Source organism: Juglans regia, chromosome 16 (genome assembly GCF_001411555.2).
Source record: "Juglans regia cultivar Chandler chromosome 16, Walnut 2.0, whole genome shotgun sequence".
NCBI classification, from domain to species: domain Eukaryota; kingdom Viridiplantae; phylum Streptophyta; class Magnoliopsida; order Fagales; family Juglandaceae; genus Juglans; species Juglans regia.
In genome coordinates, this window is record NC_049916.1 from 26,655,888 (window position 1) to 26,680,504 (window position 24,617).

The 24,617-nt window shown below is 36.7% G+C and overlaps 2 protein-coding genes across 3 annotated transcripts; both read right to left on the reverse strand.

The window, feature by feature from the left end:
- Positions 1 to 1,938: 1,938 nt before the first annotated feature.
- On the reverse strand, positions 1,939 to 20,507 carry LOC109013399 (protein TIC 40, chloroplastic-like). 2 transcript variants are annotated; one of them, XM_035686460.1, is made up of 14 exons: positions 20,135 to 20,507; positions 19,785 to 19,893; positions 19,530 to 19,587; positions 19,403 to 19,420; positions 14,857 to 15,115; positions 13,312 to 13,418; positions 13,130 to 13,226; positions 10,914 to 10,986; positions 10,158 to 10,198; positions 9,506 to 9,551; positions 9,102 to 9,199; positions 2,608 to 2,711; positions 2,490 to 2,537; positions 1,939 to 2,360 (listed from the first exon to the last, which is right to left on the reverse strand). In XM_035686460.1, the coding sequence occupies exons 1-14, from the start codon at positions 20,307 to 20,309 to the stop codon at positions 2,301 to 2,303; spliced, it is 1,293 nt and encodes a 430-aa protein (XP_035542353.1). In that variant the 5' UTR covers positions 20,310 to 20,507; the 3' UTR covers positions 1,939 to 2,300. The 2 variants fall into 2 exon arrangements, with proteins under 2 accessions (XP_035542353.1, XP_035542352.1); XM_035686459.1 differs by having other exon boundaries at positions 13,130 to 13,229; positions 20,135 to 20,476.
- A 593-nt stretch (positions 20,508 to 21,100) lies between these two features.
- On the reverse strand, positions 21,101 to 23,317 carry LOC109013428 (probable splicing factor 3A subunit 1). The gene is made up of 3 exons (XM_018995516.2): positions 22,324 to 23,317; positions 21,922 to 22,219; positions 21,101 to 21,340 (listed from the first exon to the last, which is right to left on the reverse strand). Exons 1-2 carry the CDS (start codon positions 22,603 to 22,605, stop codon positions 22,130 to 22,132), a joined length of 372 nt encoding a protein of 123 aa, XP_018851061.1. The 5' UTR covers positions 22,606 to 23,317; the 3' UTR covers positions 21,101 to 21,340; positions 21,922 to 22,129.
- Between the last annotated feature and the right edge of the window lie 1,300 nt (positions 23,318 to 24,617).

The following is a 24,617-nucleotide window of genomic DNA, read 5'->3' on the forward strand; positions in this document are numbered from 1 at the left end:
TGTGTATATTTTGTTGACTCAAGTGCCAGTGTTGGCACTAATTAGGTGGTTAGAATTCCGAGAATCAAGATTTTGTAGAAGAGAAATTATATTTGCAATCGTAAATGTATAAACGACGTACAATCGTTTTGAAAAAAATGAATAAATATGAGACTCACATGAAAATAAATTAATTTTTTATGAGTGAACCTTACTTTTTTTCAAAACGACTGTTTGACATTTGTGCATTTTATGAATGTATGTAACGTTACTCTTTGTAGAAACCTATTTGACTCTTTTAAATTAAAATCTACATTTTATATCATATGGGATCCAAATAAACATCTTCAAATTTATGCTTCTATCCAATAATTAGGTACAGTTTGAATGGTGAGATGAGATAAAATAATTTTAAATAAAAGTAAAAAATTAAATAAAATATTATTAGAATATTATTTTTTGATATTTTTATTGTTTTGAGATTTAAAAAAAATTTAATTATATATTATATTTTATGTAAAAATTTTAAAAAATTATAATAATGAGATGAAATAAGATGAAATATTTTTACTATCCAAACATGGCCTTAATTAATTCATTACTAGAAGATCCTCTTGAAGAATTTAAGTCCTACTTAATTCAACACACTATTTATCTTCCTTATAATTCTACGATTCAAATATTTTTTATAATTATAAAGTCTATTTTTTCAATAATGTAGAAATTCATAAGAAAATTTTCACAACTTTATAAAAAGTAACATTATTTTATAAAAATATATTAAATATTTGAGAAAAAGGATAAAATGATTGGGCCTATTCGAGGAGGACAGGTGGCGGAAAGAGACTAGAAGACGCAATTGCTGATTATTGGAGAATGGGACAGCACTACAAACACAACACCCCACCACGTGGTGTTGTAAGTCTAACCAATCTATGTCTTTTGATTTGTTTTGAATTATTATTATTTGTTTTTAACAAAAAAAAAAAAAAAAGAGAGAGAGAGAACATAAACTATTTTAATTAGGAAAAAGCTGTTTTGCCGCTCAAGGCCACCGCTTGGGAATTTTTTTTTTTAATTTTTCCTTAGTAATTAAGAAAATAAATTTAAATATATTGATGTATTTTTTTTTAAATATTAAAAATATATAAATAGAAAAAAAAAATTTACAAAACTGACTATCGATAACAATAAACAGTGCTACTCAGGCGACAGAATAGAACCGCTCTTTTAATTATGGACTAAAAGGAATGCCATTTTATAGATGTGTGCCTCATCGCCTTCTCTCCAAATAACATATACTATCGGGCGTGGGAACTCATATCAGAGTGCAGCGTTTGATTACTAAACCTATCTCATCTTATCATTATATTTTTTTTAAAATTTAACATAAAATATAATAAACAATTTAACTTTTTCAAATATCAAAATAATAATAATAATATTAAAAAATAATATTATAACAATATTTTATCAAATCTCAACTCAATTTAACTTAGTTCAACTTTCAAACTCAACCTAAGAGAACCATTCCATTTAAGGCGGGTTGAGAGCGTGGCCTGGATGATACAGAACTCTAAAGGCAAGTACCTCAAGAGCTTGATCTATAAGCGGATGTTTGCTACTTCGGTTTATGCTATTTGTAATTGAAATTCAGAGACACATTCCGTTCAATTTTCGTGTGGTTGGGTAAGACTTGTTTTCAGAAGTATTAAGCCATAATTGAAATTCATGCCACTCAAGACGATCTAAGTATGTTGATAGCCAGTCTGAAATGGATTCGAGATGCCCAATTCTGAGAAAAACTATTTGTACAAGTTCCACACAAACCCTTTGAAAACAGTTGGACCCATTCCCAAAAAAAATAATTTTTTTTTTCAAAAGCCTGCACGAAACTCGTATCTAGTATTACTCGTAACAAAATTTAAATGAGAGAGAGAGAGAGAGACCAACACCAAGTGTAGTACAATAAGGATACCATCAAGAGAGATGAAGCTATGAGTGCAATTAAATTCTTTTAAGTGCAACAGCGAGAGAGATTAACTAATTAACTACCTGTCAAAACATCGCAGAAAAGCCATTACGAAAACTTGTACATATTCTTAATCATGGGCTGAGGTGAGGGAACTCTGATCAGGTCAACTCAGTCTTATGAGGACTGGCCGCCACAGTTTTGAGCAGGATGAAGCATCTCAATTTGCAGCCATGAGCAATAGAGCATGTTCAGTAATGGAAGCTTTGTATTTTTTCACTCATCAAGGACAAATTATGAACATGTTTATTCCAGTAAGTAAATAGCAACTCAGGATTAATGAACAAAATCAAGGTGGACCTGACACGCCGGGGAAGAGTTGCGATATTTTATTGAAAAGATCCATGACCTAGAATCAAAAAGGAAAAAACAATGTGACACATATAAGTTTATTATTAGTTGTAAGAAATAAAGACAAATCCTGGACAAGGAAAAATATATTAAGCATAAAATTCATGTAGAGAAAGGTTGGCCATACCTCCTTGTCATTTTGATATTTGGAAATGCTAAGTGGGTTTTGTGAACACTGGAAAAGCAATTTAATGTTAAGATATTTGGTATTAAAGTATAAATAAGTGCTTCAGAGTAGGACATACATCCATGATTGCTGCTTGAATTCTTGGGTTTTGAAATGCCAATGTAAGTTCAGGGTCGCCCATAATTTTTGCAAGGGTTTCTTCAGGTGAAAGCCCAATTTGATCTGCCAAATGTAAAATAAAGCCAAATCATATTAATCCTATCCAGTACTGTAGCCATGTTTAACAATATAGATCTATATACTATGTTGTAATTCTACATTGAACAGTCAAAAACCATAAGTTGACATATCAGGACCTCGTTAGCTAACAGATAGATGCATGGGGATCACAATCATGTTATCATAAGGGAAAATGGGATCAGGTTTGATCGAGCTTAGATCCATCCATAGGACTACTCAGAGTTGCACCCGATGACTACCATCCAGATTATGTAAAAAAAGTTTCAATAGCCTATCAGCTAAGCGATAACACAATCGTCAGCAATCATACTTATAATTTAATCATTCTTGTCATTAGTCTCAAATGCCTTCGGATTCCCAAGATATTAGCAATATAATTTTAAATGATACAAGCAGTTCATTTCATAATTAAACTCTGTGGAATTTAATCATTCTTGTCATTAGTCTCAAATGCCTTTGGATTCCCAAAATATTATCCATATGATTTTAAATGATACAAAAGGAAGATAAATTTTCTCTCTCTCCTAGAAAAAATTCTCTTCGTACACATGCATTTTTCCTTGGTCTGGTTCTTGATTCTGGGTCTGGTTCTTGATTCATTTAGCTTTACCAACGTGGGTTGATTGGTGTTAGTTAGATGGCTCGTATTATAGAACTAGTTATTGAGTCTAAGTGCTTCACTATAGCATTATGTGGAGGTGGTGGTCTGAGAATTACTGAGAGAAGCTGGAAGACAGAAAACTCGGTGTTGCTGGGTTTCTCCTCTATACATTGGCTTGGGAAGGTGTTAGAGGAGAGCTTGAGCAGAAAAAAGGAGGTATACTCGGCAACACGCGAGGGTTATTGTAGTTTTATTGCTCAACGTTGTGAAAATAGGAAAGGAAGATACGTTGAAATATCAGAGTATAGTCAGGGGGGAAGAAGAAATATGCTATGTATCCCAGAAGGTGAGAATGGTTGGGGATGGAGGAAGATGAGGGAGGCTTTGATAGAACAAGGGAAAGAAAAAACAAGGGAAGGTGGTCTGCATGGAGGAGCCAAACCGAATGATGGAAGAGGGAAACTGAAACACTATGAGCGATCGTATAAGGAGGTTCTTGCGACGTCGATACCGAGAGCTGCAAAGGAGAAGGTGGCTGGTGTGGCTGGTGCGAAGGTATTGGACAGAGGTAAGGGACGTTGGCAAGGTACGGTGAACCATGCCCATGGCAGGGCCTCTGTCGACTGTCAGACATGGGAAATGCAAAGGAAGTTGTTGGAAATGCAGGGGCAGTTACGTGCATTGCAGAAGGATATGGCTACTATCGTAGTATTTGTCGGTTCATTAAAGGATAGTGAGGGAGCAGATAAGCTGAAGGATGTTGATGGGCTGAGATTCACTCGGAAAAAGGCGCAACAGAAGGGAAAATTCAGCAAAGGTTGGAACGTATGGCGCCGGGCTAAATCACAAGATCAAGTTGGGGCTGGGCCGTCTCAAGTTAAGGCCCATAGTTTCGGACCACAGCCTAAGGCCCATTCAGGCGGGTCGTTATCCAGGACCCAATTAAACGGGTCTGGATCCGGGCCATCAGAACTCGCGAAACCGAGTTCTAGCCCGATACACTCCATCGAGCTTCACGGGCTCGGGTTCGTGCCGGACAGCATACAGACGACGCCGACAGAGTTCGAGGAGCTACAGACGGCGCCGACGGAGGTAGTGGGAGTCGCCGGTGTAGTCTCGCCGGAGTCTTGTGCTCAAAATCCCCTGTTAGGCGTAGAAGTTAGGGTTCCTTCAGCTATGGAGAATCAGAGCTTGCGAATGAGGGAGGCTGGGGTGTCTCTATTTCCAGTGGAAGGGTCGGAGAGACCAGTAGAAGACCTAGAGTTGGCTGAGGTTGAAGAAGACTCGGATGACTTCATGCATTTTGTGGAAGATGAACTTTTCATCCCATGTGATTTGGAGGATTTTTCTATGGGAAGTGAATTTCAGAATCAGAATAATAAAATGGGGAACCCTACCCCATTAAATTATTATTTCCCAGATCAAGCTTCAGATTGGGTTATTCATAAAGCTAAAGAAATTCAACATGTTGTGGGAATTGAGTGTGTTGGGTATGAAGAGCAGTTTATAGCCTTGTTAACTGCTATGGAAGCTGACCATCATCAAGAAAAGAGGGGGAGTACAAAGAAGAGTAGGGAATTAAAAAGATTAATGTGGTCGATGAACTCGGAAGCAAGTTCTAGTAGGAAGAAGGCAAATGGGAAGGGGCTGAATGTTCTCCAAGGAAGCCTAAGATTTTATCTTGGAATGTCCGGGGTCTAAACGAGGTAGAGAAGCGTATTCGGATTCGTCGTCTACTTCGTGAATGGAAAGCGGACATAGTATGTTTACAAGAGACAAAGCTGAATTTGATTAGTAGGAGGATTATCCGGAGTTTGTGGAGTAATATTTATGTGGATTGGGTATATTTGGCCTCTTCAGGGGCTTCGGGAGGAGTTGTGATAATGTGGGATAGACGGGTAGTAGAGAAAGTGGAGGAGTACATAGGGAGATATATGGTAGCGTGTTCTTTTAAAAGTGTATCAGATGATTTCTTGTGGGCATTTGCTGGAGTGTATGGGCCTAACTTAGATGTCAATAGAAGTATTTTATGAGATGAACTTGCAGAGGTACAAAGTTGGTGGGACCTCCCATGGTGTATTGGGGGGGATTTCAATGTGGTGCGCTTCCAGAGTGAAAGTCTGGGAAGTAGAAGATTGAGACCAGCAAGTCTGGAGTTCTCTGAGTTTATTTTTGATTTAAACTTGGTAGATCTTCCATTAGCAGGGGGTCCAGCTACTTGGACAAATAATCAGACATGGTCCCGTTTGGATCGTTTTCTGATTTCTTCTGAGTTTGAAAGCCATTTTCCGGATGTATGGCAAAAGCGTTTGAGTCGTATAACTTCGGATCATTGGCCTATTCTACTGGATTGTGGAGGTGTACGTAACAGCAGAAGGTGTTTTAAGTTTGAAAATATGTGGTTGAACTCAGAAGGTTTTGTGGAAAGGGTTAAAAGATGGTGGACTTCGTATCAATTTGAAGGTACACCCAGTTTCATTTTTGCAAACAAACTGAAAGTTTTAAAAAGGGATCTAAAGGAGTGGAATAAACAAGCTTTTGGAAATGTGGAGGAGAACAAAAATTCCAAGTTGATGGAAATTCAGTATTTTGAAAGATTACAAGAAGGGAGGCCACTAAATGAAGAGGAACAAGCACAAAAAGTTTTGTTGGTTGCTGATCTTGAGAGATTAATCTTACAGGAAGAAATCTCATGGCGCCAAAAATCAAGAGCTCTTTGGTTGAAGAAAGGGGATCGGAGTACGAAATTTTTCCATAGAATTGCAAACTCACATAGAAGAATTAATAACATTGAAGTGCTAAGAATTGAAGGGGTTGAGAATAGAGAAGAAGAGGTTATCCAAGACCATGTGGTTGTTTTCTTCAAAAAGCTTCTCACGGAAGAGGTGGGTTGGAGGCCTACGTTAGATGGTTTGGCTTTTGACACTATTGAACCAGGGGATGTTACCAGATTGGAGAGAGCTTTTGAAGAGGAAGAGGTATTTGAAGTGGTAAGAAAGATGGCAAAAGATAAGGCTCCCGGACCGGATGGTTTCTCTATGGATTTTTTCCAAGAGTGTTGGGAGGTGATTAAAGCAGATCTTTTGAAGGTATTTCAAGAGTTTTTCTTGTTAGGAAAGTTTGAGAAAAGTCTTAACATGACTTTTCTTGCACTAATCCCTAAAAAGGTAGGGGCCATTGAGATCACAGATTTTCGGCCTATAAGCTTAGTGAATGGTGCTTATAAGATCATTGCAAAAGTGCTTGCAAATCGATTAAGTGGGATATTGGGGAAAATTGTTTCCAAACCACAGAATGCTTTTGTTAAGGGTAGACAGATACTTGATGCAGCTCTTATTGCTAATGAATGCTTCGACAGTAGATTGAAGAAGGGCAAAGCAGGGATTATGTGTAAATTAGATATGGAAAAGGCGTACGATCATGTTAATTGAGATTTCCTTCTTTATTTACTGGGTAGGTGTGGGTTTGGTGAGAGGTGGAGGTCATGGATCAGATGGTGTATTTCTACGGTACGGTTCTCGGTGTTGATTAATGGTAGCCCAGAGGGTTTCTTCCCTAGCTCTCGTGGCTTGAGACAAGGGGATCCGTTATCTCCTCTACTTTTTGTCATTGTTATGGAGGCATTGAGTAGGATGATCTCAGCCTTAGTGTCTAATGGCTCCATCAGTGGTTTCCAGATTGGATCACCGAGTAGGGGTATTACAACTGTTTCTCACCTGTTGTTTGCAGATGACACGCTTATCATGTGTGAGGCTGATCACGCTCAGTTGAGGGCGGTGAAGGCATTGCTGCTGTGTTTTGAAGCAGTATCTGGCTTGAAAGTGAATTATGATAAATCTGAGTTGGTACCGATTGGAGAAGTTCAAGATATAAGGGATTTGACGGGCATTCTGGGGTGTAAAATTGCGTCTTTACCTATGACTTACTTGGGATTGCCGTTGGGTATAGCACCGAAGTCTCGTATGATATGGGATACAGTAATTGAAAAAGTAGAGAGGAGATTAGCAGGGTGGAAGAGAATGTATTTGTCGAAAGGGGGTCGGACTACTTTAATCAAAAGTACACTTTCCAACCTTCCCACCTACTTTTTATCTTTATTCCCTATACCGGCAAGTGTGGCGGGTAGACTTGAGAAGTTACAGAGAGACTTTCTGTGGGGGGGCTTGGGAGAGGAGTTTAAATTCCACTTAGTTAAGTGGGAGATGGTATGTTGGCCTATCTCCAATGGCGGTTTGGGTGTCAGAAATTTGAGAGTTTTTAATCGGATTTTACTAGGCAAATGGTTGTGGAGATATACCAAGGAACCAGAGGCCTTATGGAAGACGGTGATTGAAAGCAAATATGGTGATCTAGGGGAGGGGTGGTGTACCAGAGAAGTTAGAGGAACAGCGGGTAAGGGGTTATGGAAATACATTAGAAGAGGATGGGAGGTTTTCCAGCGATACGCTAGATTGCACTTGGGGACATGTGTCAAGATCAGATTTTGGAAGGATGCATGGTGTAGTACCAGTGTTCTTTTAGATCTGTTTCCATCTCTTTTCTTGATTGCAAGTAACAAAGATGCCACAGTGGCGGAGGTTATGGAAGTCTCAGTCTCAGGTAGAAACATTCACTGGAACATCAATTTCAATCGGGCGACACAGGATTGGGAGATGGGAAGTTTTGTAGAATTTTATAGCCTCTTATATTCTGTTCGACCGAACATTCAGAAGGAAGATGAGTTGTGGTGGCATCCTGCAGGGAAAGGGGTATTCTCAGCTCGCTCTTTCTATAAGGTTCTCACACAAGAGCCAGAGATACAGTTTCCTTGGAGAAAGCTTTGGCGCCATAAGGCTCCTCCCAAAGCCTCTTTCTTTGTGTGGACAGCGTCTTTGGGTAAGATCCTCACTACGGATAACCTAAGAAAGAAAAGGATAATTATTGCAGATTGGTGCTGTATGTGTAAAAGCGGGGGTGAGACGGTAAATCATTTACTTTTATACTGTGAGATAGCTAAGGCTATTTGGGACGAGGTGTTTAAAAGGATGGATATGGCGTGGGTGATGCCGGAAACAGTTTTGGATGTATTGGCTTGCTGAAATTCTATCCGTGGGATGAGACAGATTAAAGCAGTGTGGAAGATGATCCCTATCTGTATTATGTGGTGTCTATGGCAGGAACGAAATGAGAGGACTTTTGAAGACAAAGAGAGATCTGTGGACGAGCTAAAATTGTTATTTTTTAGAACTCTTTGTACTTGGGCCATTGCTGTAGACTTAAATGGCATGGACCTTCATGAATTCCTAGTTTCCAACATGCCTTCATAAACAGGGCATTTTCTTTGTATCGTGTTACTTTGGTGATTTAATAAAGTCTTATTTTACTTATAAAAAAAAAAAATGATACAAGCCGAACTTCACACTTTAATAAGAATGAAAAGACAAAATAACCCAAGTAAAGCTGATATAAGGACAGAGGTTTGCAACTTTGAGGGGAAAAATCTAAGTAATTAAACACTAACAGATCTCAAATGGAAATTTCCGTCGTTTATGTAGTCAACAAAGAATACCAAAAGACTTGACATACTCTGCATGGGTACTGAACAATCCATCGCTAGGTTCAGGTACATTATCAATTACAGCTAAAAAAAAAGAAAAAGAACCAGAAGATAAAAACTCAATCATAGAACCACTATTTGACTCAAATTTGCTCTAAATTTAAAATTCATCCACGCTTATCCAAATGTATGGAACATTGAAAAATAAAGCAGAGAGTAGTTAACTCAAACCTACCAAACTGCTGCTTAACCTCAGGGCTGTTAAGATCGAAATCTTTAAAAGAATCCATCAATCCCTTGTCCCACTCGCCGTTTCCACCCATCATGTTGTTTCTGTTAACAGTATCAAGAATGAAAAAGAATTTAAGAACCATCACAAATTGCCAATATTGTAGGTTATCAGATTCTAACAAGAAAACAGAGAACTGCAGCCTGTGGGGACAAAAGGGGAAAACTTAAATAATAAAGCAGCAATAAATATGACAAAATCAAAAATTTGATTACTAAGGCATATTTCATTCACAACATAAGTATAGATACTACAGCACGTCGAGAGCACTTCTTCAGAAAATCAATGCATCCCTGAGCAGCAGTCTCACGACAAGGTAAAAAATATACAAGGTAAAAAAAATGTCTTACATCATCTCCTCGAGTTGTTGCCGGTATTGTGGATTTTGTAGCATCCCTATTGAACAATATACACGGGAGTTGTCAATTAATTAATGACTCAGAAAAAAATTTGCATAAAACAACTAGACTCGTGAGCTCTTGATTGGACTGCAACAAAATTATTTCTAGCCCACACACTATGTAAAGCCTGCTAATAATACAATCCACCAACAACATAAAATAAATTATTTACTTGCAACGAAAAGAAAATGGAAATGTACAAAAAGAGATAAGATATTCAATGGCACAAGGATGATAATGATGCGGAAACACTTGAACAAAGATATAGACATCAGTTATGCCAACATATTCAGGCTCTAATCTTTTCTGGCCACAACCAACTTCTCAGATGCTTTTTTTTTTAATAGGTAAAAGTATATTTTATTGAAGTAAAGATAGTAACAGAGTACAACAGAAGTATACAAACAGATCAAGAAACACCAACTTCTAAGATGCTAAACTTGGAAATCCTTTTATGTACATCCTAATTATATTATATATGTTATTCCAGAATCGCTTCATGCCACTTTCACAAAAGGAGGAGGGGGAAGGGGTGGGGAAAGGTAAGAAAGTGACACTATTGATTTATTTATTCCTGCTTGGGAATATCTAATAGACTTACATTTGAAGGTTTCAGGATTCCTCAACTCCTCAGGTAAATGACTGCAGATAATATAAAGAGAATCAAGTTCTGTAAGTTCAAAAACCAATAATACGGATAGATGATAGAGCCATAGCATAAAATGTTACTAACTTCCACATAAGAAAATTAATTATTCTAACAACAATTCTAACCCTTTTCAAGAGAGGTATAGTCAAACCAATGTGACAACCATGAAACAAGATCAATGACATATTTTGTGCAAAGAGAAAGAATTAGATGAAAAGAATAAATAAGATGTCCCAGAAAGGATGGGAAACTATTTCGCATTCAATGCATTGCGATATTAGAACAGCACACCTTGGCATAGTAGTATGTAAAGCATATGACCATGGTACACTGCCATAGAGCCGACCATCTCAAATAACTAGAAGGTTGAAAAGGTACATATTTGCGGTTTGCACCTTAGGATTGTAGCAAGCATGCCATTTGGATAACCATTACAAACCCAAGTCCATGAAAACTACAAACATTATAATACTTATGAAATATAAATGTAGCCTAGTTATTCCCCCTATGTTGCTAAATAGTACAAATTGTTTAGCATATACAAGAAGAAGAAATGATTCACATATACAATGGAACACAATCCTAATGCAAAGGAAATATACAAAAAGCTACGCCCAACTAAGATGAAAAGTAGCAGAACAATGCAAGATAAATCAATATAATAATTGGAAAGCATAAAATGTTAAATTGACAAAGAACCCATATTACGGATAAACAATCTTTTGCACTGTTGGATCTTCCATCATTTTCTCCAAAGCTTCCACCGATAAGATAGGTTTACCTATCCAAATATAAACAAGAAATGCTTAGCATGTCTGATTAAATCTTAAGAAACACCAAAATTGAGAGTAATGTGGCAAAGATGTGTGGTTCAGGACAACATTTGGTCTGACAGGCAATGAGACATGCATTAATAGTATTAATTTGGCTACATCAAGAAAACATACAAACAAACATGTGCCCTCGCAGATAACACATCTGTTAACACACATCAAATCACCACGAAAAGCAATAGCATGTGGATACATTTCAATAATTAATGGGAAAAACTCGTTAGGGTGCAACCCAGTAGTCAAAGGGCAGGCTTGGGATAAACTGCAGCCCCAGATATCTAGGATTTGAATCCACACTCTTGAATTATATAATACACGATTTTGATGGGTGGGGTTGCATATCTGGGGTTTACTCTGCAGTGATGATCCAAAGGGACCTACTTTGCTCAGGTTCCACATCATCCAAAAAAATGTAATGGGAAAAAAGACAACTATTTGAAAATCATAGACAATGATCGATTTATTTTCACGCTTTTCTCAGTGAGATTTCTTTCCCAGTGGAAAGTTTTGTGCTTAATAATATCGTTTTCTTATAAAAAAAAAAAAAAAAAAAAGAAGTTTAGTGCTTAAAATAAGATAAGAAAGGTTAGCAAAGTTCAAGCCCAATCTGGGAGAGAGATGATACTAAGGGCCCTCTTGGGACATTGCAGAGTTCAATCCTGAATAACAACACCAATATGCACTTGAAAAAGCCTAAGCAAACAACAAATTCAATTGCCAGTATACAATTTGGAAGTGGCATCCCTATCCATTTTTTATGCCCAAATAGCTAACAGAGATTGAATTGGCTTTTTATCCTAATAGTATTAAATGAAAAGCTTGAAATTACCGAAAGATCTCCACAAGGTCTGGATTTAAAAATCCTATAAACACGATCCTTTTATTTGCAAGTCTCACTGACTGAATTAATATATTTGTTACCACAAAAAAGGTGATGGCTGTGATGCCTTTGTGAGAGTGTCAATGAAAGCAATGGTGATTAAATGGTGCTAGTACAGCACATCCAGTTCTTGGTAGTAACTAGTAAGTACTTGCAAAATAGCCATAGTTGCGACATGGTGATAGTAATGGCAACATGGTGGGGTGGCAATAAAGGTACTTGTAGTAGCAGTGATGAGAGCCAAGAATGGATATGATGGCTGCAGAGGTTGTGGCATTGGCAGCATGCTGCTATTGGTGGGTTGACGAAGGTGAGATATATGACAAGTGCGATTTGTAAAATTTCATAAATGATTTTTTTTTTTAATAATTAATCACTTCATAAATAAAATTTTAACCAAGAATATCCTTTAAAATCCCCAATTGAAATAAATCCGGATTGTCAAAATCCCAGCTTTTGCTAACACAAAGGAAGGCAAATTGGCATTCAGAAAACACGTGTTGCACCAATGGAATTGAAATCAAAATAGAAAAGCCACTGGAAACTCATCTGATTGGTTCAAGAGATGCCAAAACTGTCTACAGATTAAAACAAGGAGAGAGAGAGAGAGAGAGAGAGATGCCAAACAGTCAAATATTTGAACCATGAATGTGAAGATTGATTTTCAAGATAAATTGATGCATAATTTTTCAGGTTCCTATATTTTGGGTTGTTACACATTTTCAATCGCCACCAAGTTTCTCAAATCAAATAGTGCTTCTAATAACTCCAATGCTTAAGATATTACATTCTGAAACTAATAGAAATACTTTCAAATATAATAAAACTATGCAGCACAACTTGTGAGCAAATTTCTTATTGAACTGTTAACAAATTGAATCGATTCTTTAATGATGGCTTGGGCAATTTCTGACGCGAGATACTTTAATCTAGAACAACCATCCATCAGGACAAGAGAGGGATCTTGAACTAAGATATAGTTTATAGAAGCTGACAAACTCATCTACATTTTGCTTTTTTCCATAAGTACGAACTCATCTACATATTATAAGTAAAACAGAGGCTGGATAAAGATTTAAGAGATTACACTTGTTATCAGACACTAACAGAAACCAAATAATAAACCAAGGAGACAAAGCATATAATAAGGAACTGAAAATGGTTGGGTTGCTATCAAAGTGGTAATAATGAGAATACAATTGTTTACTTACGAGAAGATGGGGAGCCCTCAGAACCAGGAGAAGTACCAGTAGATTTCAACCATTGGGAAACATCCACGGGCTTCGAAGCAGCTCCATTTTGTGAAACCTTCTGACATGCTCATATAGTTAAAACTTAAAACGTAACTCAAACCTCCACAGCCTTGTCCGAAAGCTCAACAGAAAAAACTTACCGCCTCAGCAGTCTGAATGTCTTTGGATGAACTTGTTCCAGTAACATCTTTAAAGCTTTCATAAGGACTTTTTTGCTCAGCTTCTTCAGGAGAAACATCTACAAAACCTGTCAGGACAAGTTACATTATAATTCTAACAGGAAAAACTTAAAGAAAGCTTGTAAGTATCCAAACATACAGCAAATTGACATGTCTTGACTGAAATGCACTCTGTGTGTGTGTGAGTTTGAAAAAAATTATGTTCTTTCTCAGAGGAAAGAAATGCGCAAGGCATTGACAAGGATGTCTTCATGTGCCTCTATAAGGCCTAGACTATATCATGTTTATAGAGAGGGAAAGTAAAAATATATATATATATATATTTGATGTCCATTAAAAAAGAAGCCGCAGAAGAGTAACCTGGGCCAGTGGTGAAGGATACAAGTGACCAAGATTTGGAGAATATTTGGAAAAGTTCAAGATCCATTCCACATTCAAAGTCAAACTGTTAAAACACTGACCACATACATATATAAAACATATTTTGCAGTTGTTGTTGCTATTACTTATATTGTCTGACAACATATTACTTATGTTGTTGTGGATTCTACTGTATAAAGGAAAATAAGGTCTAATGGACTCCATAATAATCAATTAGGATATCTTGAACACAAGCAATCACCGTCTGTTTTGGAAACCTTGTGATTGGTATAGAACAAGAAATTCATCTTGGGAGTTACTGTTATACCTTAACTGAAACTAGAGCATGGTTTCCATCAATCAACAAGATAGCATAGCCAGAGGTAGCAAAAGGTCAAATTCGAAATATAAGTTGTATGGTTTCATTATAAATCTCAACTCTGCTGTACTAGTGAGCTGACAATGGCTCGGCATACTCCAAGCAGTTTTAAAAGCCTTTTTGTTTTTTTTTTTTGCTGGGCACTGATACAAACAGCAGGTATATTTGTTTTCTCATCTATTGACTCAAATAGCCCCAGTATGTGTATGGGATTTCAGACTTAAGGAGCTCATCCTGTCATTTCAGCAAGCATAAAACTACCACTATTTACAACAATTTTTCAAATTCTGAATTCAGATAGGACATCAATCACTACAAAAGCACGGCTCAACATTTTGATGTTTGAAGATGTTCAACGAGTTAAAAGTACCAAATATAGATTTAGAGGATTTTTAACTTCTACCTAAGAGTAAGACACATTTTATAGATCTGTAAGAAATTCTAAATTATGGAGGAACCTACTAAAAGTATTTCAAATATAAAAAATTTTACTGAGTAATTTCAATATAAACATTTTTTTAATCAGTAAATAAGAATTTTATTGAAAATAGGTGAAGCCAAGTATACGGGACATATAAAATTTCAATATAAACATAAGGTATAATAAAATAAAGAAGAATTATATATCTAACAGAACCAACATCTTAAAAAGGCTCACACAAATTATATTTAACCTATAAGAGATACATGCCCCATGGTGTGAAAATCATGAAGCAGAAATAAATTCTTTTATGGAATTGGAAATTATGGCTAATAACTTTATTTACCAAGTTTCTTTGATTCCTCTTTCACTTCTGTTTCCTCTTTGACAACAGTTGCCGGTGCAGCGTCTACATTCGTTGCAGGCACATCCACTGTAACAGCAGGTTTAGATGTGGCTGGAGTAGGTGAGGTAGAAAACCCTGGTGTTGAAGGCATAGGAAATGGAAACGGTGATCCCGAAGAAAAAGATGCATTGTTGAATTGGTTATTTTGAGAATTCATCTGTCCCATCAATGTCTTGAAAGCTTGTTGCATTGCATATTTCTGAAAGAATAAGCATATATTTTATAAAGATTAGGCAATATGTGGAAAGAGTGCAGGTGGAATTCTGTAACTGCCATCAAAGATCTGAAGCTAAGTACTTATTAAAAAAAAAAAAAGGAAGATCTGAAGCCAAGTCACCAGAAGAAGAGATGATACAATGGTACAAAAAGCTCACAACTAATAGAAATAGACAAAAGAAAACATGATACCTGATATCTGTTAAATTTGTAATATATAATAAATATAAATGCACTGTGGGCAAGCATTTGTGTGGACTGCGGCACTTGGAAAAATTCTAACCAAGGATAATTTAAGAAAGAGGGGACTCATAGTAACGGACTGGTGTTATTTGTGCAAAAAAAATGGAGAATCAGTGGACCATCTACTATTGCATTGTGAGGTGACGAGAAAGTTGTGGAATGGAATATTTCGTAGGGTGGATGTCGCATGGGTTATGCCGGCAAAGGTGGTGGATTTGCTTGCTTGTTGGAAGGGTCTACAAAGTTGTTCACAAGTAGCTGCAGTTTGGAAGATGATCCCGCTGTGCATTATGTGGTGTATTTGGTTGGAAAGGAATGCACGTTGCTTTGAAGATAGGGAGCGATCGATGGAGGAGCTTCAGAATTTTTTTCTACACACTTTACTATTATGGTTCTCAGCCATTGTTCTTAATGGAAACAGTGTACATGAGTTCCTAGCTCTAATTTAGTTTTTTAAGAATGTATTTAGGTGTTTTCTATTGTATACTCCCTGTGTACATAGGCCTTGCCTATTTTCATTCATATTAATGAAAATTACTTTTTACTGATAACAGAAAAATAAATGCACTGTGGGCAAGCATTTGTCGTAATGGTCAAAATCTAATTGCAACTGTAGGATTGAAGTCCATATCCAAGTGTAATGGTGCTAGGGTTTGCGAGACATTGTAATCCTCATATAGCTTATATTAAATCCAATCTCCTGCAGATGTATGCATAAGTACCACATATGCGCACACACATGCAGACCACACCATCACAAAACCTCCCCCTCCCCAAAACACCACAAGATGAACAAGGTCAAGATTTACTTACTACTTGGGTGCACGTTTGTGAATTGGGAATGTTGAAGTACATAATTCAGGCGCTAAGGTCTAGGTGTTGAAGTCCTAATTGATAATCTAGTGTGCTTGCAATTTCTCTTTCTTGCTACAGAGTTTCAAGATAGTCAACAAATGTATACATATATATATATATATATATATATTTTTGATGTTGGGGAACCTCTCCAAGGCAGAGGGCCCTGCGGACTCACCCCTACAAAGTAAACCCCGATCCCATGCACTGCACCCTCGGAAGTTTCCCTACACGGAACTGGTTAAATCGCTAGCTTTTCACCAGGAAGAGTGGCCCCAAATGATTGTTTGTACCCATGAGGTGTTGAACCTTGGACCTTGAAGGGAATGATACCCCAAGACCAAGGCCTTCACCACTTGGGCCAACACCTTGGGATTAAATTTTTTTCATCAATCCATTGCTCAGTTTGAGTTACGGTTAAAAAGTAAAAAAAATGCATTAAAATCACGGGTTTTGAAAGATTAGAACTCGGGTATGCATCATGAGAGCTTAAATTTCACAGCTCATTTTTTCTGTTTGATTGATGAAAAATAGGAAAATCTTGGACGTGTCAAGTTTTCCCCTCTCATTTCTTCCATCTAAACATATCACTCATCTCCTTGAGTACTTTTTTCACCAGATATATTATCCACCAAAGCACGTCTCTCTCACTGAGAGCATATGCCATCCCATAATTTCAAGAAAATTAACCTGGAAGAAACAAACACCTTGTCATGGAAAAATTACCAGAGGTTCTCACAAAACTCATTTAGGTAACAATTAACCGGAATTTGGCTATAGAACTTTCCTCACTAAGTCAAATACTAAGTACACATGTATAAATGTTGGTTCTTCATCGCCCCAAACCAAAGTCTATTGTTCTCAAGCATCAACTATAGCAAAATATTATATTTAAAAAAAAAACTAATTCCTTAAAAAAATTGGTCTTCCATGGCTATAATACAAATTCTCTTCAAAAGTGAAAAGAGAGCCACTTCTTCATGCCATCTTCTTTTTCTCCTAAAAAATTTATTTTTCATCCCCAAACTTCAATCCTACAAAACCTGACGACTCTCAACATATATGTGTTTGTTCCACAATGAATGTCAAACATTCTGCATTGGCATTATTTTTGTTTTCATTCTAGACTGGACAATGGCTACGCTATGTTGACTCTGTATCATTCTTAGCTGCAACAATAACTCTACATTAATAGGCTAAATAATTTATTCAGCAAAGAGTTTGGCATAGAGTATAGAGGAGCTTGGCATGGTAAAAGAATGTTCCAATGGACATCCATTGCAGTTGACCCATTTGCACACCACTTTTAAAATGTCCCAGATATGTCAAAGATTGATTATTCACATGCTTACCTAAAAGAAGATCGAGAAAGAGGTGTACTACATATTGTTCTTCAATAACAAGGCATTAAGGTCTCTCAAAGTAGAGAAAGATATGTATCAGGCAAGATATCTTTTACATTCAGTTTGGCTTTTTTCTTTTTTTTTTTAAATTTATATTGGCAACGGTGTCCGGAACAGCGTCCCGACTAATATGACGTCGACTTGTTACAATTCCAGCTATTACAATCCATTTTTATGTTTGGTACGTCTTTAGCCGTGGTGTATTGCCGAGGTGTCGTACACAATTTCTATGGGCCATTGGACTAAGGGATTTTCCTCTTGAATTACCCGAGGTGCACTTGCAGGAAACTCCTTGCCAAAGGCCTTTGCACCCCTGGGATTAGTCGGGATATAAATATTGATGTGAGATAGTTTTACAAGAAATTTGTAGCCATTAATGCTTAAGGCTTATTGATGCTACTCTTTTTATGGTGTGATGACACGCCAACCCTAGATGATGGCTACGATAACCATCTTTGATGCCACATCTTCCTATTCTCTTTCATTTTTTCCCAATTTCTGACAATTTGAAATCTTGCAACCAGATTTTGATTTCCCGCCATAAGAACTCCAAGACCCATAAGATAAAAAACCTTAACACAAGCAACCTTCTATTATCATCCAAACCCAAATAAAAAACAAAAAACAGATTAATTTGGTTGTTGAGTTACTGTCTGTAGTAAAATCAGCTCCAATTTCTTTTCTCAACTGTTTTGGGCCTTAAAAATACTCATCTTGTTACCCTATCACTAAACCTGAACCCAACATATTTTTCAGCTGTTTCCATATGCATCCTTAGTTTTTCCTCAAAATAGAGGCATCATTTAGAAAGTAGGTCAACATCCTTACCATAAACCCATCTCATGTTTATCCTTGACATTTATTTCCATTCGATACCTCATCAAAACAACCAAAAAATCTAAGTCCCCACCAAACGCTCAACATTTTCCAAACACGTGATTAAGAGTATCCAACATATGTTGGCCGAATAAAAAAATAAGATGAATATAAGAAACATTTTTTAACAAATTTTTTATACTTAAAAAAAAAATAAGGGGAAACATTTATGAATAATTGGTAACCGATATAGATCTGTCTCCCAGAAATATTAGCACAATTTTTGGGGTCTTTTTATAAGTACAATGATCAAATTCACGAGCAAAACATGCTAACAAGTATGAAGGGAGTAGACATCAGAAAAACATATGTAGAAAGAATAAAAAGATCAGAAAATCCCAAACAGGCAAAGCAGAAAACAACAAAGTGTTTAAAAGGGTGCGAAACAGAGCATTGATTGGTGATCAGGTGCAATCAATTTATGCCTTTTGAGATCTAAATTGCAATTTAGGGGGATTTGACAATGTAACTGTGCTCCACCCTAAATTCTAATGTCTTAATTTTCCATTTTAAATAATATCCTACCATTTCCATATTCTACAGCCATAATATGACACAAGATTATGCGAGTGATCCTGCAAATACATCCTCTAAGTCAGCCCAAAATAAAGTTTATAAGGCAGTTTTTATTCTCAAATTTGAGAGTTCCATTTTATGCTTTCTTGAAATGATACAAACTTCCCTAAAACCTATGAAACGACTATCTAGAGAAAATAATGATAATAGAACAGTAATGAAACAATAAGCATTCCCTAAAATGGCCCCTTTGATGACAGATGGTTTCCTTCAAATGTCATGCTCGTGACAACAAAAGCATTTAAATGCTGACCTACCTGAAAAATAAAATTCAAAAAAGAAGCATGCCCATACCTTTAGAGGAGAGAAACACTCACCTTTAAGTACGTAGCAACCTGTCATTTAATAAGATTTTTAGAATGTGTAGTAAAGGAAAAGTGGAAAACCATATTGATAAAAGGCTAAGATATTTAATTAAAAAGGGGCAACAGTTCTAGTTCTCACCCATGAAAACAGTGCCGAGAGACCAACACCAACTCCGATCCAAAAGAGAGGCGACCCCCTAGAACACAGTATAAGATAAAAAAGATATGAAAATCATAAGCAGGGAAAACAGCTCAAAAAACCAGATGAACGCCTGCAACGTTGAGATATAAATACAAGTATACGTTAAACTCATTTTCCCAACTTTTTGTTTATAGAACACAAATAGTAAAAAGTAGGGAGAAATAAAGAAAATGAGGTGCACAGTATAATTACACATATGACGGCGATGGCGGTGCTGATGGCTGTGGATTAACGCCAACAGAAGATGTTTCTTGATTTCTCGAGGAAGAAATGCTTGCAAAAGGTCTCACTTCGACCCTCTCTGACATTGTATCACCGCCATAAGCACATATCACTATATCAGTAATACCATTAAGAGAGAGAGAGAGAGAGAGAGAGAGAGAGAAGAACTTCTGCCAACAAGGAAACTTTGAAGCATATACGAACTCAGAATAGTAAATAAAGAATTTAATCGAAATAGGAGACGTTAAGTATCAGTTCGGGTACGGCAAATACGCAACAGCAAGAAAAGAGATGAACTTTGTAAGTAATTTGTGCAGTACCCTCTGTTGCACGGGCTCGCCATGTAAGCCCAGGGTGGCGGTGCAGACACTTCACAGTCCCACTCCCAGACGGGAAGACACGGGTAAGGGTACGAAATCGGAGTCCGACACCACGCTGAAATTTCGGAAACGGCGGCGGCGCTGTCGACGCCGTCAGAAACTGAGTCGACATCATCGTCGAGCAACCTCTATTTAATTTCTTAATAAATCGAAGGTTTGAGCATTCCACCGGTATTCAAGGCTGTTGAATAAATTCCTAGTGAGAGGGAGAGGGGAATAAGGGTTTTCTTCCGAGTTCTCTCCTTTCTTTTATTTTTATTTTTGTTTTTGCTTTTTCTTAGTTAGGGCTTTCGCTTCGGCTCATCCTACCATCAAAAGGATTGTTTTGGGCCCATTTTTTTCGTTTTCTTTTCGCTTGAATGTAAGATCGGAAAAAAGAAAAAGAAAAAATGTTTGCTGGCATAATAATTCAAGTTCAATCTGCGTTATGATTTATGAAATCAACTTAAAAACAGCCCATGTTTCTTCACATGAACAGTAATTTACTGTTCATATTAAGTATAGGATGTCATTTTACTTTTATTAAGTGAGATAAATTTACAATTCTATAATTAGAACTCATTTAGATTAGATATGAGATCAATAGTTTTTAAATTAAAATTAAAAATTAAATAAAATATTATTAAAATATTATTTTTTAATATTATTATTATTTAAAAATTTAAAAAATTTAATTAAAATTTTAAAAAATTAAATTCTTTATTATATTTTATATAAAAATTTAATAAAATTATAATAATACGATGATATGAAATACTTTTTAAATCTAAACTAGCTCTTAAAAGGAAAATAAAATAGCTTGAGGGGAAAAAAGAAAAATATGTAAGACGCCACCATCTATGAATCTATTCAATATAGAGTGCTTGGGAAGAAAAATAACTATAGTTTTTCATAAGAAGTTGGCATTTCAATCCTGTTGAATCACCCCAAATATCTCCAATGATGAATGTTAAAATAAATTATAATCATCTTCGGAAAATATAAGAAAATCTTCTCAGCTCCTGGCTTGTATTTTTGTACAGAAAGGGATGACATCTTTGTTGTTTTTTCTACCAATTAGAGCGATACAATAAAAATTAAGAATTTATCTGCTGCCTCCAGTTACTGCAGTCCCCCGGCAGTGTAAATAGCTGCCTGCCGTCAGAGCTGTGAAAACAAGAACAATAAATAATGCTAAATCAGAAATGGAAAACTGGAAGAACTCTACAGCCTGCTTGAGAGACATATATATATATATATATACACACATACATACAGAGAGACAGAGAGAGAGAGAGAGGTGGCACAGAAATCCCAAACGAAGTAGTCTAAGCAAAAGGAACTCGTCGTCAACTGCCCATTGCCCTTTTAAGAGGTGAGTAATGTTAGAGCAGTTATTATAGCACTACACACTTAATATTTACTATTTAATTGCTTTTAATTAATTGTTTCCGACGATCATTTAAAGAGATGTGTGGTTTAAATCCATATCATGTGTAAAATATATACTTTTAATAATAATTTCTATCTATATTTATTCTTAAGAGAGACCCACCTAACAAGCTGGACCTGTAGAAGACAGCATACTTGTAATTAGATTAAAGACAAAAAATAATAGATTCATAAAGGCATCCTAAAGATACATGACCAGTAACCTTTTGCAAGACAACATCAATGAAGATAGAAAAATAATGCTCAGCAGTTAAACATGGAATTGAGAGTGGTAACGTGATATATTCAACAGCCACCTCGAATGTCCTGGTCATGGAAGCTGTTCATTTTTTTCTACCACCGCGCTCTCTTAAAGAAAAGGGCTAGTGTTTCTCCTACTCCAACATTTTAATATGCCAACGATATATTGCCCTTGAGAAAGCCAGGTTTTCCACTCAGTTTTTGCTTATTGGCAGGAAGCTGGATCTCTCCTGCAATTTTCTCCTTTACACTGCCAACGGTTTCTTATAAGGACTGCACTGTTATCTCCAGAAGCTGCCCTTTGAGATTTCCTTCCTCAACATTGGGAACAAACACGGAGATACGAACAGGCCCCTGCAAAATTAAAATCAATCTCAATCCCAGAAACCATTGAAAAAAAAAAAAGATATTTGTAGGTTTATAATAGGGAAAAGGGCAAGGACAAAGATTCCACGTACCGGATGTTGAGCAAGAAACTGGTCATCCGGAATAAGAAAAGAATCATCAAGCTTCTGCCTCTTTGGCTCTGGTTCATCCGGAAGCGGTGGAGGAGCTTCCTCAGTGGTGGTGGTGGAGGCATTCCTTGAGGCAACGGCGACGGAGGCATCATACGTATGGTAAGTGGGTGTACAGGAAGAGGAACATAAGTTTGGGGAACTGGCATAGGAGCATGCAAACTGTGAACCAGGTGGAGGTGGTACATGCATACTGGGGGCATTCATAGATATTGATGGTGGCATTGAGGGTGGTTAATTGACCAAAAGAGATTGCTGTCCAGAAGTCATTGGCATTGAAGGCGAAGGTGGCCGAACCGAAGCAGCCATGGGCATGACTGGTGGCGTAGGTGGGGGTACAGGAAGCCCAACACTACTTGGAGCAGCATACTGCACCGCGTTTGGAGGCATGCGAGGAAGATTCAAGGCTGTCAGTGAAGATCCTGTCCACGACAATCTGATTCTGTACCCGTAACTTAAGGCTATCAGTCTTGCATGTAGTAAGCTGGCACGTTCATTTTGATTGCTCACATACTTGTATATGAAAGAGCATTCATTCTCTTGGTAAAAATACAGAGACTTTAATTCAAATAAGAGGGTAAAAATACGAAATGGAGATGATCGAAACAAGAAGAATAATCCAATCGATGTGTCCATAAAAGAAATATGAATTTCAGCACATAATAAATCACAAAATCAGAGGGTGTACAACTCCGACCTAAGAACCTCACCACGAATCCGTCATCATATAAGACTAACAAGAAACTGTCGTTTTTTCACAATTCTTTTTTTTTTCCTTGCAAACCCTAGAAGCGAATCTTGGATACGACCGGGAAAAGAAGAAGGAACAGAATATATTCACATGCCGATTGAGGTTCTTAAGGGGCAGAGAAGATGAGAGGCGGTGGAGGGGTTATGTCGGGTTAGGGTTCAAAGATCGAAGAACATTGCGGGTAGATATTAGGTTGTGCAACCCTGTCCTGTATACTACCAGCTTAGTACCTCTCAAATAAAAGGACGCCACAATACGACGCCGTATATATGGTGTTTCAAAGTCATTTAAACAAGTCTGTGGAGGATGAAGGCAAATTGCAGGGTGGAGGTGGTTTATTGTAACTTATGAATGCCTAGTGTGATTTAGTTGCTGTTTGAATAGTGAGTTGAGATAAAATAAATTAAGATAAAAATTAAATAAAATATTATTAAAATATTATTTTTTAATATTATTATTATTTTAAAATTTTAAAAAATAAAATTATTTATTTTATTTTGTGTGAAAATTTTAAAAAATTATAATAATTAAATAAGATAAGATCAAACACTTCTTATATCTAAACGAAATTCTATAAAAATCACCCATAGCAAAGAAAGCAAGGTTCTAAAGAAGAAAATAGAACTGTAATTATTCATTTACTCATTAGTACATCATATAACAAATGGTGGTACTTCCATGGCCCTTTCCTGCCCGTTTGTTAGGTGTGGTAATCCACCAGACACCACAACAGGCATGAGCTGCGAGCTTGCGATATTTAGATACAAAAAAGTAAAATACTGAATACAGTCGCATAGGGCAAACGGCTTGCAAACGGCTGCTTACGTGAAAAATAAAAAAATGCACCATTTTGTATAAAAACCAAAACTACGCCGCACTTCGCTTGAATCATAAGTTCGTCGCCAAGTTGCAAAGGATTGCAGCAAATTTCATACTTCTAAAGAAAAAAAAATGTAAGATGTAAAATGGAGTGCAAGAACCCAAGGAGAGAGGTGGGAAAATTAAAGATTGGCCTCCAACTTCCATATTGAATGAGTGAGAGGGGTGAGATGTACGGGTCGTCATGTGGGAAAAAAGAAGGGTAGGCAAATCTGTACAGATCGTTGATTTCATGGGGAAGATGAAGAGAGGAAAACTAGAGAGACTGAAGAATTAGTCTGAAAAAGTGAGTTGGTTTCAATGTGTCCGCTTGCAGCAGCTCGTTTACAAGCGTGAACTCACCCGATTCCTCTCGTACGTTTCACTTTCTTATTTCCTTTGTTTTTTCTTCTTATTTTCTGTATTTTTTGTTTTTGAATTTAATCCTCAATTTTTGGTTTCTAAGAAAATGTGAGGAAAGTAAGTGGAAAAAACAACACCAATTTGAAAACCTGAGAATTATCCTACAACTAAAAATTCCACAACAATACTACTAAGCTTAGTACAACTGTTTCAGTGGAGATTTTATATTTTTTTTCTTTCGACGCCAAAACATCATAAAAGTGTG

What these genes read in the sequence shown, in the direction of transcription:
- LOC109013399 (XM_035686459.1), bottom strand. Translation starts at nt 20,309, where the DNA reads ATGATGTCGACTCAGTTTCTGACGGCGTCGACAGCGCCGCCGCCGTTT. An exon ending in GAATCCTGAAACCTTCAAAT is followed by an intron (nt 9,552 to 10,157) that starts GTAAGTCTATTA and finishes ATTGTTCAATAG; the next exon opens with GGATGCTACAAAATCCACAA. An exon ending in AATATCAAAATGACAAGGAG is followed by an intron (nt 2,361 to 2,489) that starts GTATGGCCAACC and finishes TTTTGATTCTAG; the next exon opens with GTCATGGATCTTTTCAATAA.
- LOC109013428 (XM_018995516.2), bottom strand. Translation starts at nt 22,605, where the DNA reads ATGCCACCATCAATATCTATGAATGCCCCCAGTATGCATGTACCACCT. An exon ending in AGTTTCTTGCTCAACATCCG is followed by an intron (nt 22,220 to 22,323) that starts GTACGTGGAATC and finishes TTAATTTTGCAG; the next exon opens with GGGCCTGTTCGTATCTCCGT.